The 15,153-nt window shown below is 40.5% G+C and overlaps 1 protein-coding gene across 23 annotated transcripts in view; it reads left to right on the top strand.

Moving 5' to 3' along the window:
- The window catches only part of R3HDM2 (R3H domain containing 2), a 161,681-nt gene that overhangs the window by 108,394 nt on the left and 38,134 nt on the right, over positions 1–15,153 (top strand). For 22 of the 23 annotated variants that reach the window (XM_040233023.1, XM_040233044.1, XM_040233027.1 and 19 more), the window contains 2 exons: positions 7,652–7,851; positions 14,089–14,130. In XM_040233023.1, coding sequence (XP_040088957.1) covers positions 7,687–7,851; positions 14,089–14,130 — 207 coding nt within the window. In that variant the 5' untranslated portion in view covers positions 7,652–7,686. Of the gene's footprint in view, positions 1–2,937; positions 3,079–7,651; positions 7,852–14,088; positions 14,131–15,153 lie in introns of all 23 variants that reach the window. The other variant, XM_040233025.1, reaches the window with a different exon arrangement.

Below are 15,153 nucleotides of genomic sequence, written 5' to 3'. Positions count from 1 at the left end.
CAGTCCATCAATCAGAGCACCTGCAGCTCGCATTTTGGGGCAAGTACGACCATAACAGATACTGAGCAAAGAAAGAGGGTACATGTTCAGAACATTTCAATCTTGTTTCTCTCTTTACTTTACCTAAGGAATTGCTGTGGACATCAGCCAACTGTGGCCTCCCTTACACACCAGTGAATCCTTTTGCATTTATAGAGTAGAATGGTTTTCTCATGCTTCCCTGATTTGGAGAATTGGCACAGTTGTTGTTGTTTGCTTTTATTGGCTTAGTACTAGTGAAACCTATGACATTTGACTTCTGAAATCTTTGAAAGACTTGGTGACTGTCACATAGCTATAGCTTTACACGTTCCATAAGTACTTTATACTCTATTCCCCCATGTTTTGCTTTCTGTCTTTGACGAGAAGGGAGTGTTTGACCTGTATCTCTCATAACTCAGTACAGCCTTTCTTGTCCTTGTCCCAAGGGCAGTTGAACCAATTTTCCTTTTCAGACATACAGTTACCATACTTTTTTGCTTTTTGTCCTTTGGACACTATAGTGGAAAAAACATGGGATTTTGGAATCAAGAAGACCTGATTTGAATTCTAGCTCCTTTTACAGACTGTATGGCCCTCAACAATGTATTTTATTTATTAAATGATGATATTTTATACCTTTAGAAGATCAAACAAGATGTTTTCTATAAACTATAAAAAATTTAAAGTCCTGAGAGGTGACTCAGATTGAGGCAAAAAATGGGAGTTTGCAAGCCCCAAAATATGTCCCCCACTGACACTCTGAAGGGAGACCTTGGATCTGGGCACCCTTCCATCCCATACGTCATGTCCCAGAACACCCTTGAATGTCTACTTGGGACACCTAGAACTTTGGTTTTGGGATCAGACACAGCTAGGCTAGAATCTTGCCTTTGCCCCCTCATTGTATTAACTTGGGAAAGTTATTTAATTCCTCAGAGCTTTGGTTTCTTCATCTGAAAAATACCCTAATGCTTTGTTAGGATTAAAGTAATGTATAGAAACAGTAATGAGAGTCACAGAAAGAATGTAGACTTTGGCATCAGCACCAGAGGTCTGATTCTGTCATTTAACAGTAGTGTGACCTTGGGTAAATTCCTTACCCACTCTTGGTGGATATAATTTGAAGTACATAAAGTCACCAGGTTCATAATTGTGCTCAATAAACATTAATGGTTTTCCCTTTTGTGCTAACTCCAGTGTCAAAGAGTGTATGAATAGGCTAAGCTATCATGAGTGTCTGGACAGTTTGTTTTTAACCTGTCATTTTAAACCTATGAATATTTTGTCCCCACTGTCTTGACTCCTAAGAGCATTTTTTTCTCTTTGTGTATGTATGTGTGTTTAAATAACATACAGTAAAATACACAAATATTAAGTACTCAGTTAATTAAGTTTTGACATTTATATACACCCATGTGACCATTACCCCAAACAAAGCAGAATATTTCCATCACTCCTAAAGGATCCCTTATGTCTCTTTTGAATCAGTATTTTACCCCCAAACCTTTCTGATTTAAACCACTGTCGGATGGTTTTGCCTGTTCTTGAAATTCATGTAAGTGGATTTACATAGTCTATATTTTTAGGGAAAGAGATTTGCTTTCTTCTGCCTACCATACAGTTTTGAAATCCACGCATGTTTTTGTGTATGTCAGTATACAGCCAGTGGGGTCAGTGGTGATTGAATCAGTTGTTTCTTCTCAAGTCTCAAAAAAGAAACAGAATTACCACGATTGATCAGCCTTCTTGGGGCTCAGGGATAGGGTCACCTTCCCTAATCATGTGTCCTCAGAGGAAAGCAGATACCAAAAGTTCATTTTTTAAGTTGTTGAATAGTATTCTGTTATATGAATATACCACAATTTGTTTATCCATTGTCCTGAGCCCCTAGATTTTAAATATTTTTTCAATATGAGTATCAGTTGGGAGTAACTTACTGTTGATGTATAAATTAGAAAAGGATTAGAAAGTTTATAGGGATTTTGCCACAGAGTAAGTCAGAAGTTTTAGCCTCTAGTTATTTTCTTCTTTCTTGCGTTCTCTCTACCTGGTCATAGATTAAAAGGAAGAAAATTAAATTGCCCTTCTATCTCTGAATATCCTCTATATATTCTTTTTGGCACAATGCCTAGAAGGTTTTTATAGAGTAGATGGAAGGATATATAATCTCACTGTGCTCTGGAAGGTACTTACCTTGGCAGTCAAAAAATTTATGGGGAATATGCAGTATTCTCCCTGAAAAAAACTGCCAAATCTTGGCTTCCAATCTTCTTCTCCTGTATCATCCTATTTCCTCACTGCCTCTCCTTGCCCCTCGCTTCTGACAGTCACTCTGTGCAGCTTCGAGCCACTGAGTGTCCTCAGGAGACACTCTGCCTTAAAATTGTGCTATTTGCCAGGGTGAAATGTACAATGTACACAAATAGGTTGTAGGGAAGCACACCATCTAGGCTCTCTTGGGAGCTTACTGTCTTGCTTTGTTTTACTCAAGTTATATATGAAATAGTTCCTTTCTTCATTGAATAAGCCATCCACAGTGGAAATTGTTTCTTTGCCTTTTAACCCTTATCTTCTGACTTTATTTTTGCTCTTTAAAGACCTTTCTTTCTTTTCTTCCTTTCTTCGTGCTAGTAAATTATCTTGTCCCTTGGCTGCAACTTTTGCTTTGTTTTGGCCCAGAAAAAATTGTTTCCAGGGATCCTTATGCCCCAACAGATAAAGAGAGCCTTCTGCGTAGGATTACAGGGTTAGAAGTGACTGTAGTTAAAATTATAGAACAAAACAGAACCCCAGCGAAGTAATACAGATTTGACCTCCATGTATCTTGTGATGGGTAACTCTAAGATAGTAAGTAACACTCTGACCTCTCATTGCTAGCTTATTCTCTCTGATGCACCCTTCTCCATGTGTTTGTAGGTTGTTGCAGTCCAGGCATCATCTACACAGAAGACAACCTTCAGCAGAAGAAAAGCATTTCTCTAGTGGCTTTTTTTTTTTCAAATACAATGGCCTTTCTTTAAAGCCACCTACCCAGCAAAGCCCTCTCATGTCTAGCTGGTAATGATTGAGTCACTTGTCCCTTCCCAACCCATTCACAAAAGAAAACAGAATTACCACAATTAGTCTAGCTAATTAGGATCCACCTCGTAGGACTCAGGGATAGGACCACCTTCGCCAATCGTGTCCTCAGAGGAAGGCAAACACCAAGAGGAAATCTGGGCTAGAGAAGTGTGGGAGAAAGAGGAGATTTGGATAGGCAGCCAGTATAAGGTCTACTGTACCGTTTCCTCTGCTGCTTCCTCTTTCCTTAGAGTAAGAATTACTTTGTTTTACACAGATCTTTAAGAGGCCAGTAGTCTCAGTGGAAATGACTGTCAGAATTCTTAAAAGTGGGTGCATTAATCACTGTCTGTTTTATGGATGTCTTAATCTAAAGTTCAAGTTTTTCTGTTTCCCAGTAAGTGAAGGAAACTATGTGACTCCTTGCAACTGAAGTTGGAATGTGTGACCATATTCCACAGGTGACTGTTATGAAAGACTGTTATTTGTTTTTAGTTGAATTTTTTCACTAGTGCTTTGACTGAATAACAGTGCTTGGACACCATGAAGTTATTAGTCCAGGTGTCCAGACAGTTGAGCCTTTTCTGCCTTAGATGTAAAGAGGAGCTGCAAAGTTATTATTCTGATTTGACAATATACCTGTTTGGTAATTGAAGCTAATCCTGGAAAAAGAAACAACTACTACTTTACATTTTTCCATACCACTTTCTCCCATCTTTTCAGTTTTATTGAGATTTAATTGATAGATAGCTCTGTATAAGTTTAAAGTGTTCAGTTCAGTTCAGTTCAGTCACTCAGTCGTGTCCGACTCTTTGCGATCCCATGAATTACAGCATGCCAGGCCTCCTTGTCCATCACCAACTCCCAGAGTTCACTCAGACTCATGTCCATCGAGTCGGTGATAACATCCAGCCATCTCATCCTCGGTTGTCCCCTTCTCCTCCTGCCCCCAATGCCTCCCAGTATCAGAGTCTTTTCCAATGAGTCAACTCTTCGCATGAGGTGGCCACAGTACTGGAGTTTCAGCTTTAGCATCATTCCTTCCAGAGAACACCCAGGGAGATCAGGATGGACTGGTTGGATCTCCTTGCAGTCCAAGGGACTCTCAAGAGTCTTCTCCAACACCACAGTTCAAAAGCATCAATTCTTCAGTGCTCAGCTTTCTTCACAGTCCAACTCTCAAATCCATACATGACCACTGGAAAAACCATAGTTTAAAGTGTACTGCTTAATAATTTCACATACATATACTATGAAATGATTACCACAATAAGTTTAGTTAACATCCATTTCCTATTAGACGGTTTCCTTCTAGGTTGATGAAACTGTTTTGCAACTAGACAGAGGTGATGGTTACACAACATTGTGAATATACTGAATGCACTGAATTCACTTCAAAGTGCTTAATTTATGTTGAGTGAATTTTTAAAATTCAATTAAATACAATTCCAGGCCAAAATTTTTTTTTTCTTTTGATGAGAACTTTTAGGAGCTACTCTTTTAGCAGCTTTCAAAATGTACCGTGCAGTTAACCATCATCATCTCTAGTTGTTGCGTCTCCAGCTCTTACGTGTTGTTTCACTAGGAGTGTATGCCTTCTGATCACCTTCATCCAGTTTTCACCACTCCCCACCTCTGACTTTTCTTTCTGACAGAGTAATCTGTTTAAGGTTATTTAAGCCTGAAAAAGAAAAATATTAAAGATCTATCATGTGGTAAAAGTAGTATACTTAATTTTGTTTGACTCTTAAGGCAGATTTAGGGTCAGGATTGAAACAGTTCATAGCTTTCTATAGGGAGAAACTATACAACAGTAAAAGTGAAGTCACTCAATTGTGTCCGACTCTTTGTGACCCCATGGACTATACAGTCCATGGAATTCTCCAGGCCAGAATACTGGAGTGGGTAGCCTTTCCCTTCTCCAGGGGGTCTTCCCAACCCATGGATGGAACCCAGGTCTCCCACATTGTAGGCAGATTCTTTGCCAGCTGAGTCACAAGTTAAGGCTATAAAATGGTGAGTTGATCCTGTCCTGGGAGTTTTCTAGAAGAAAGAAAGCTCCTCTCAGGAACTCACACAAAGAAAGTCTTCTTTGGGGAGGATGGGGATGATAGCATGAGGTTGTATCTAAGAACTCTTCCGATTCGCATCTTTATTGATGTTTCCCAGCTAAGAGATGCAGAGAAGGGATGCACTAAGTCTTACTGTCCTTCAGACTGAAGAGAATTGAGGCTTGATTTATCTGTGGAGAGAGAAGACAAGTGTATGTGTGTGTACAGTTCCCATGTGCAGCCAACGACCATAAGCTCTGTAGGTTATAACTTTAAAAAAAAACTATTTGGCTGCATTATGTCTCCGTTGTGGCACGTGGCAGCTTCTGTTGCAGTGCTCAGGCTTCTCTGGAGTTGGGGCACATGGGCTTCAGAGTACATGGGCTCAGTAGTTTGGCAGATGGACTTAGTTGCCCCATGGCATGTAGGATTCTCGCTCTCTGACCAGGGATCAAACTCACATCCCGTGCATTGGAAGGTGGATTCTTAACCACTGCACTACCAGGGAAGTCTTTTTATAGAAATCTCTAGACACTGAATCAATTAAAAAATGAAATATCAGCCATTTTCCTTGTGTAGTCAGTATCTTCCAGTGTTTCTCATCTTTAAATTCAACTGTATGACTTATTGTATGAGTGACTCTGGCCTTTTAAACTAAGTCTCCAGGCAGCTGCTCAGGAGCTACTAAAAGGTGAACAAAGCAATAATCTTGCGGACTAATTTATGCCAGGTTGAGGTTACACATGCTACTTAAGAAACTTCTGGGTCTTATCCTTGAAACTGATTTGAAGGAGGAAAAAATGTCTGGCATGACAGTTTTCTTGAAGCACTTCTGTTTGTTTAGCTTAGTTTCTAGGGTCACATGCCAAGAGACATGACATCTGAGAGGGTTTCCAGTCTTATCTTTTTATTTTATTTTTCAGTCTTATCTTTTTAAAGAGGGGAAAGAATTATTTAGGATTCAAGTACAGTCAGTAATCCATGTAAGGAGATAACTTAAGTATCCACATAAGGTTTATAGCCTCTATTATAAACCATTGTTGGAGCTAAGCATGTTTGACTTCAACAGTTGTTGAGAACGTGAATCTTTGTATAGAGCATCAGCTTCTGTTTCTGAATATGTGCTGAGATTACTATATTGACCTTATTACAGGATTTCTTGTAGCTATAGCAAGTGACAAGAGCTAGCAACCCCTGCATTATAAATCTGTGTCTTTGGGACGCAGTAAAGTGACTGAACTCAAATAGTGAATAGCAAAGCAAAGATTCTCCCTTCCTCCAGGGAGAGACTCGGTCTTTCTGAAAAGCAGATGACTACAAACTCTTCTTACTTTTTCAGTTTGCTTAAGATAAAGGAAAGAATTTAAGATTCTGTAAACATTGTCTGATTTTGCTGCTTTTTGATAGAGGAAACACTTGAAGTTGTTAACAGTATTGTGGTTTGTGGTAGTTGTAGGGGTCCTCCCTTGGGAAAGAAGAGTGATCTTCTCTAGTATTGAATAGAGCTTTATATTTTCCACCTTTCTGAAGAGAGTCTGGTGAGTTAACTCTGTGAAGTGCTCAAGCTGAAAATGTGAGCAAAATTTCTAGAGGGAAGAAGGGAGAGAAAATAAAATGCCAAGGGGACTTTATACTGCATTGCTTTAGAACTGAATCCTGGTGAATCTCAAAATAATTATGCTGAGTAAAAGAATCCATATAATGTATGATGTAAAATTCTAGAAAATGGAGACAGAACTGTAGTGACAGTGGTTGGCTGGGAATATGGAGAAGGGAGGACGGGTTTATAAAGGAGCAGGAGGAAGATTTTATAATATGCCCACTATTTTGATTGTGACGATGTTTCACAAATGTATGCATGTTTCTTAATTAATCAAATTGTATATTTCTTTTGGCTGTACCACATGGCTTGCAGGATCTTAATTCCCCACCAGGGATTGAACCTGGGCCCTCAGCAGTGAAAATGTGGAGTCCTAATCACTGGACTGCCAGAGAATTCCTGGGTGATGGTTTAGTCCATAAATCTGACTCTTATGACCCCATGGGCTATATAGCTGGCCAGGCTCCTCTGTCCATGGGATTCTCCAGGCAAGAATGCTGGAGTGGGTTGCCATTTCCTTCTCCTAGTACATTTTAAATATATGAAATTTATGTCAATTTTACCTCAGGAGACCTGCATTTGATCCCTGGGTTGGGAAGATCCCCTGGAGAAGGGAATGGCTACCCACTCCGTTATTCTTGCCTGAAGAATCCCATGGACAGAGGAGCCTGGCAGGTGCTATAGTCAGTCCATGGGGTCACAAAGAGTTGTACACAACTGAGCTACTAACACACCACACCCCAAAGTTTAAAAAAAAAAAAAAGAAATGAAATTAGATAATCTAGGGGCAACATTTATCAAAGAACCCTATACTGGGTTATAGGAAGGCTATTGTAGGCTTCTGTGTGAAATGCTAATCTTTTAAGTGTATTAAGTATAGATGCACAACTCCCGTTTAATGCAGTTCATGTTTTTTTAGGAGTCCATAGAGGCTACTGTATTCTGTTGAAGAAGATGTCTAACAGCAACACTACTCAAGAGACCCTGGAAATAATGAAAGAATCGGAAAAAAAGCTGGTGGAAGAATCTGTAAACAAAAACAAGTTTATATCTAAGACTCCAAGCAAAGAAGAAATTGAGAAAGAGAGTGAAGATACCAGTTTGCGTCAGGAGACACAGGTAAGGATTAGAAGTGCATCCCATGTGCATTCTTTTCAGCAAAACAGAAATGTCCTTATGGATGGTATTGGGGATCTACAGGAAGCCAGTCACTTATACAGACATTTGAATCTCCGGAAAAGCCAAACTTCGGCTCTCAAGAAATATCTCTTCCACTTTTTGTCAGAGTCCACAATGAAGTTCAAAGAAAACAGAATGAAATCCCTAATCTGTTAGGACCTGAGTAACACTGGTTCTTGCTACATTTTGATATTTTTTAATGATCAAAAAATAAACTATATAGTGATATTTGATGTCATAATATGGCTTATAATAAACTCTTAAAATGAGAACTGCCTGGCTTTACACAGTATTAAATTCATATTCTGGTTGTGTTAAAGCAGTCAGTATTTTCTGGATCAGAAATAGTCTCTGAACTTGCCACTTGGTAAATGTGCATGAGAAGAATTTTATTCTTTGGTTGCCATGTTGTTTGCCATCCAAATTCATACTGCATTGCAGATATGATGCCAGTAGATTGCCAGCCGAGCTTCTTCCAGGGCTCCTTTTTGGTACCCAGCCAGCCCGGCCTCTGAGCCTTCTCTAGCTTACCTGTTCCAGTTCTCTTCCTTGTGGTTACAACTAGTTTCCTCTGTTACCCAAGCCGAAATAGCATAAATCCTTTCCTTCTTGCCCAGGGGTGAGACTGGTCTTTATTATTTGCCTAGGAGGTAGACTGTTAACTGTAGTTAGTTAGTTTAAACAATCAGACGACTCTGAAACATTTTGTTCGCTAGCTCCTGCTTTTTCTGCTGTTTTCCTCTTACAGTTTGCCAGATCTCTCTCATGGCCGCTTTTCTTTCCATCATCTTCTGCATATGAGTTGTCATTCCCCACCATCCTCCCAGAGTTTGGGGAGACAGTCTGCCGCTGTTGCAGCTCTACTTTTAGTTTCCACTGATACCAATAATGAATTGTAAATCCTCAGGACAGATAAGTGCTGAATATTTAATTATGTGCTGTCATGTTACATGGACGATAATAATTAAATGAACTTTTGGGTCCAAGCTACCCTGTTCTCAGGAGACTATTTTAAGTGGTGTTCTGAATTCCTGTTGTGTGTTCTTCTTGAAGATACACAGAAAAGAAAGGATGACTGTAGGTTTTGTATGCCTTGAAGTGAAGTGATGTAAAGTCGCTCAGTCGTGTCCAACTCTTTGCAACCCCATGGACTGTAGCTTACCAGGCTTCTCTGTCCATGGGATTCTCCAGGCAAGACTACTGGAGTGGGTTACCATTTCCTTCTCCGGGGATCTTCCCGACCCAGGGATCGAACCCGGGTCTCCCACATTGGAGGCAGCCGCTTTAACCTCTGAGCCGCCAGGGAAGCCCTTGTATGCCCTATGGATACTTATTTGGTTTAAGAATGTCTTCACCTGTATATCCAGATAGGTTGTGTGGGAGGCTGGAAAGGGAACCTGCCTCCCCTCAGACTCCTTTCATGGCTGCTAGCGCAGGTTGAGGTGCTGCTGCCGTTTCTTGGAGCTCCTGCTCCTTCTACAGAGTCTTCATTCTTGGCCACCCTTGGCCACGCTTCAGAAGCCTTCTCCCTGGACCAGTGTTCCTCTTCAGGAACACTAAAAAGTTTGTTCTTTCTCTTACCTTCCCCTCAAGTCTTAAGTCTCCCTAAGAATCTTACTGATGCTGAGAGTACCTGTTATGAATTAGAGCTGGATAGTTCCAGATATTGTTCTGGAATATTATGAATTGGAGCTGGAAAGTTTGAGGAAAGGGTACTTTCATTACTTGTGCTGTATGAGACGATGTATTCCTGGAATCAGCAATTGGAATTCAGAACATCTTTGGCATGAAAACAGTGCTATGTAAGACAGGTTCTGAGATTCAGTTTAGAATGGGCAAGCCTTGACGTAACAAATACTGAACTCTTAGGTGGGTCCTTTAAAGAACTGAGCTAGGCTTTCTGCCTTTATACTTGTAATCCCCTCTGATTCATCTACCATACTGCTTTAGAAAGATGGCTATGAAATAACGATCTGATTGTGTTTATTCTCTTCAACCTTTCTGTGTCTCTTCATGCCCTAGGCTAAGTCCCAAGTTTGTCAGCATGGCATATTGTGACCTAGCCCCTTGCCTGCTATCCATCCACCTCTGGCAGTCTATGCTTCAGCCTAACGGATTCCCTGGTCCCTGTTATAAATTGGAGCTGAAAAGTTTGGAGAAAACATGCTTCTATACATGCTTTCCCTAACTAGAACGCCCTCCTTGGTGTTCTTTCCCTGGCCTTTGCCAGGTCAGTTTAGTCTCATCATTGGATCTCTAAGGCCCAACACAGTTCCTTGCAGCCACTCATTATTTATGAACATGTGAATTTATGAATTCATGCATTGGAGAAGGAAATGGCAACCGACTCCAGTGTTCTTGCCTGGAGAATCCTAGGGACGGGGGAGCCTGGTGGGCTGCCGTCTGTGGGGTCGCACAGAGTCAGACATGACTGAAGCGACTTAGCAGCAGCAGCAGCAGGTCTTAGTTAGATACTTGCACTCCTGTAGCACTTCATAAGTACCTCTGTAATGCACTTAATATCCTATATTGTAATTGTCCATTTGTCTGTCTTCTTCAGCAGAATTATGAGTTTCTTTTTGACAAGGTTTCTGTCTTTTATCTCTTTATCCTCCAGTAGTTAGCATGGGGTATGATACATACTAGGCCTTCAGTATGTGTTTGACTATTAAATGAAAATTATGCATTCTGAGAAGATTGCAGATTTATACATTTTTGTAGAGATATAAAATTGGTATTTATAAAGTTAGAGATACCATAGGAACATTTCACGCAAAGATGGGCACAATAAAGGACAGAAATGGTATGGACCTTACAGAAACAGAAGATGTTAAGAAGAGGTGGAAGAATACACAGAAGAACTGTACAAAAAAGATCTCCATGACCCAGATAACCACAATGGTGTGATCACTCACCTAGACCCAGACATCCTGGAATGTGAAGTCAAGTGGGATTTAGGAAGCATTACTATAAACAAAGCTAGTGAAGGTGATGGAATTGCAGTTGAACTATTTCAAATCCTAAAAGATGATGCTGTTAAAGTACTGCACTCAGTATGCCAGCAAATCTGGAAAACTCAGCAGTGGCCACAGGACTGGAAAAGGTCAGTTTTCGTTCCAGTCACAAAGAAAGGCAATGCCAAAGAATGTTCACACTACCACATGCTTAACACTCATCTCACAAGCCAGCAAAGTAATGCTCAAAATCCTCCAAGCCAGGTTTCAGCAATACGTGAACCATGAACTTCCAGATGTTCAAGCTGGATTTAGAAAAGGCAGAGGAACCAGAGATCAAATTGCCAACATCCGCTGGATCATCGAAAAAGCAAGAGAGTTCCAGAAAAACATCTACTTCTGCTTTATTGATTATACTAAAGCCTTTGACTGTGTAAATCACAATAAACTGGAAAATTCTTGAAGAGATGGGAATACCAGACCACCTGACGTGCCTCCTGAGAAATCTGTATGCAGGTCAAGAAGCAACAGTTAGAACCAAACATGGAACAACAGACTGGTTCCAAATTGGGAAAGGAGTACGTCAAGGCTGCATATTGTCACCCTGCTTATTTAACTTATATGCAGAGTTCATCATGAGAAATGACAGGCTGGATGAAGCACAAGCTGGAATCAAGACTGCCAGGAGAAATATCAATAACCTCAGATATGCAGATGATACCACCCTTATGGCAGAAAGTGAAGAGGAACTAAAGAGCCTCTTGATGAAGGTGAAAGAGGAGAGTGAAAAAGCTGGCTTAAAACTCAGCATTCAGAAAACTAAGATCATGGCATCCAGTCCCATCACTCCATGGCAAATAGATGGAGAAACAATGGAAACAGTGACAGACTTTATCTTCTTGGGCTCCAAAATCACTGCAGATGGTGACTGCAGCCATGAAATTAAAAGACACTTGCTCCTTGGAAGAAAAGCTATGACCAACCTAGACAGCGTATTAAAAAGCAGAGACATTACTTTGCTAACAAAGGTCCATCTAGTCAAAGCTGTGGTTTTTCCAGTAGTCATGTATGGATATAAGAGTTGGACTATAAAGAAAACTGAGCCGAAGAATTGATGCTTTTGAAGTGTGGTGTTGGAGAAGACTCTTGAGAGTCCCTTGGTCTGCAAGGAGATCCAACCAGTCCATCCTAAAGGAAATCAGTCCTGAATATTCATTGGAAGGACTGATGCTGAAGCTGAAACTCCAGTACTTTGGCCACCAGATGCAAAGAACTAACTCATTTTGAAAGACCCTGATGCTGGAAAAGATTGAAGGCAGGAAGGGGAGGGGACAACAGAGGATGAGATGGTTGTACGGCATCACCAACGTGATAGACATGAATTTGAGCAAGCTCCAAGAGTTGGTGATGGACAGGGAAGCCTGGCGTGCTGCAGTCCACGGTGTCACAAAGAGAGGGATACGACTGAGCAACTGAACTGACTGAAATTGGTATAACTTCTCTCTAGGGCAATTTAGCAATACTTCATAAAAATTTTAAATGGACTGTATAGTATTTGCAGGTATACTCAATGATATAGTCATTGAAGCATTGTTTATACTAACAAACATGAGAAACATCCTAAATGGTACAGTTTGTGTATGACCACACAAAGGAATACCATGTAGCCACTAAGAAAAACACTATCTCTTCTGTGGAGATATATCCTTGAAGAAAAGTTTAAAAGTAAGATTTAGGACAGTGTGTACAATATCCTTTTTTTTTAAGTGTGTGTACACATGTACAATAAACTTATAGATTCATAAAAGATCTCTGGAAAGATTACAAGAAATTCAGTACTAGTTGATCCTTTAGGAGGGATCCGGGTAGCTGGGGAACACATGTAAGAGGAGACTTACTGTTCTGTTTTGTGCCATGTATATGTTCTTACTTATTTGAAAAAAATAGTGACAAATACTTCTTCATATCCCTGGACTATTCTCTTACTGTAACAGATCTTGCCACTGACCAGATTCACCGTCATTTCTTCCTCTTTCCATCCACCTTTCCAGTTCTCCATTTTGCATTGTAGCAGTGTTATTTGGTAACTAATGAAGAGGACAAAGCAAAGAGAAAGCCTCAGCTACCCAGAACCATGCTGGCACTCTGCCTCCATCTTGTTTCCCCTCCTCCACCCACCAGCCTCAGTTTTCTCCACACCCCAGTGACAGTTCCATTCCAAACATCTTAGAAGCCCTGAGTATCATGCATAACCCTGCTGCTGCTGCTGCTGCTAAGTTGCTTCAGTCACGTTCGACTCTTATCGACCCCATGGACTACCAGACTCCTCCGTCCATGGGATTTTCCAGGCGAGAGTACTGGAATGGGTTGCCATTGACTTCTCCATGCATAACGCTACCCAACCTCTTCTCCAGAGTCCCCATTTTGACTTCTCAGCTATTCAGAAACCTCATAAATTAATTAGCCATTTTCCCCTTCATCCCACCTCAGGCCCTCATTCATCTTCCTCAGCTTCTATCCTCCTCCTTACTCACTCTCCTTACTTCCCTTTGCTCTGGAGGTCTTGTCCACATCTTCTATGCTCCTTTCTTTTTATCCTGTCCCATCTTATATCCGTGACCCGAACAGGCTATAAGAGCCAACAACCAGGAGCTTAGCACTGGGAGAATTCTCATATTCCAGGAAGTAGGCAGTTGCCAAGAAGAGCCTTCATTCCATTTCTGCAGCCATAGGAACAGGTCTTTAGAGTATCTGAAGTTAGAGCTCTCAATGTGTTGTCCTACAAAGATAGTATTTTAAGTGATGCTTAGAGGCCATATTTCACATCCATTACAGGCTAAGTAGGCTTCTGTTAGCAAAGTTTGGGGAAGAAACACTTGTCATGCTATGGTAGTAATATTTCTGGAACCATCCTAATCAGGAGAGGATTCCCTGGTTTATTCAAAAGTAATTTTTACCAGTCTATGAACTAGGCCAACCAGTCAGTCTCTTTCTGTTTTTTATCTTCATGGTGAGTGATTTGTCTGTAGGTGGCCTGTGGTCCCCTCCATGTCACAGTTGCTAGAGTTGTAGCTTGGGGGACAACCACGACAACAGGGTCTCATCATAGTTTGGCTGTTACAGTGGTTTTAAAGTTAGTGCTTTTTCTCTGTAAATTTGTATTGCTTTTAACTTAAGTGTTTATTTCCTCTACCTTTAATATTTTCTAATCCCCTTCTAACAGAGGCGGACATCCAACCATGGTCATGCCAGGAAAAGAGCCAAGGTGAGAGCCCTTCCTCTATAACTTCTAGTGTTATTAGTAGTACATTGTACAAATGGACTTAACACTAATATCTAGTGTATTTAGGTTATATATGTAAAGTTTTTTGCTTGTACTTTGTACCCTAATTGTGAACATGCATAAACACACACACACACACACACAATCACAAACATGCATTGTGCATATACATATGTCCTGTTGGAATGTCTGGCTTTATTTTTCTGTTATCTTTAGTCTATTTCAGTTACCTGAAAGGATACCCAGCGAAAGCCTCCCACAAACAAAGCCTGAGCAGATTGATACTGGTTCTGTTGTAATGTTAGTTTCTCTGCTCATCTCTGGCTCTCTTATTTTTCCCCCAACAGTTTTGGGGATTTTTGCCATGAGAATTTTCTGTAAGATAAATCCTCCCTCATTAGTAAAATGGTTCAACATTTTTGGACGTCCTAAAAATAGAGGCTTTGTTTTGTTTTGGTTTGGTTCACCTTTTAGGTTGGTTCAAGGAGGAGGATTTTGTTTTTAATCATTGTATGATAAAATTAGCACATCACAGATTATTTTAAGCAGTATTATCAGGGAGGACTGTAGGTGTTAGTGTGTGATAGCTTTTTAATTTTAATTAGGGAACAGTAAAATATTAAACTTGTCCTACATTGGGAAGAATTGTCAACAGAAGTAGTAATTAAGGATGTCCACCCTTTTCCCCTAGAAAAATAATGGTAGAATTTGGGAGTGTCCCAGCCAGTATGTAGCTTGGGTTTGAAGAAGACTATGATGTTTGATAAATTGGTTCTGTGGACTGCCTTCCATGGCCTAATCCACAAGTAATGGACTTGACAGTAAAAAGGGTGTTCAAGATTTCCCTGGCGGCCCAGTGGTTAATTCTGTACACTTCCAACGCAGGAGGTAAAGCTTCGATACCGGGTCAGGGAACTAGGATCCTGTATGCTGCGTGGCACACCTCATAAAGCGGGGAAAAAGGCAAACCAGAGGGTATTTTCTGCTATTTCACTTCCTCCAAAC

Source organism: Oryx dammah, unplaced genomic scaffold (assembly GCF_014754425.2).
Source record: "Oryx dammah isolate SB20612 unplaced genomic scaffold, SCBI_Odam_1.1 HiC_scaffold_29, whole genome shotgun sequence".
Taxonomy (NCBI): domain Eukaryota; kingdom Metazoa; phylum Chordata; class Mammalia; order Artiodactyla; family Bovidae; genus Oryx; species Oryx dammah.
This window is presented reverse-complemented; position numbering and strand designations above follow the sequence as displayed.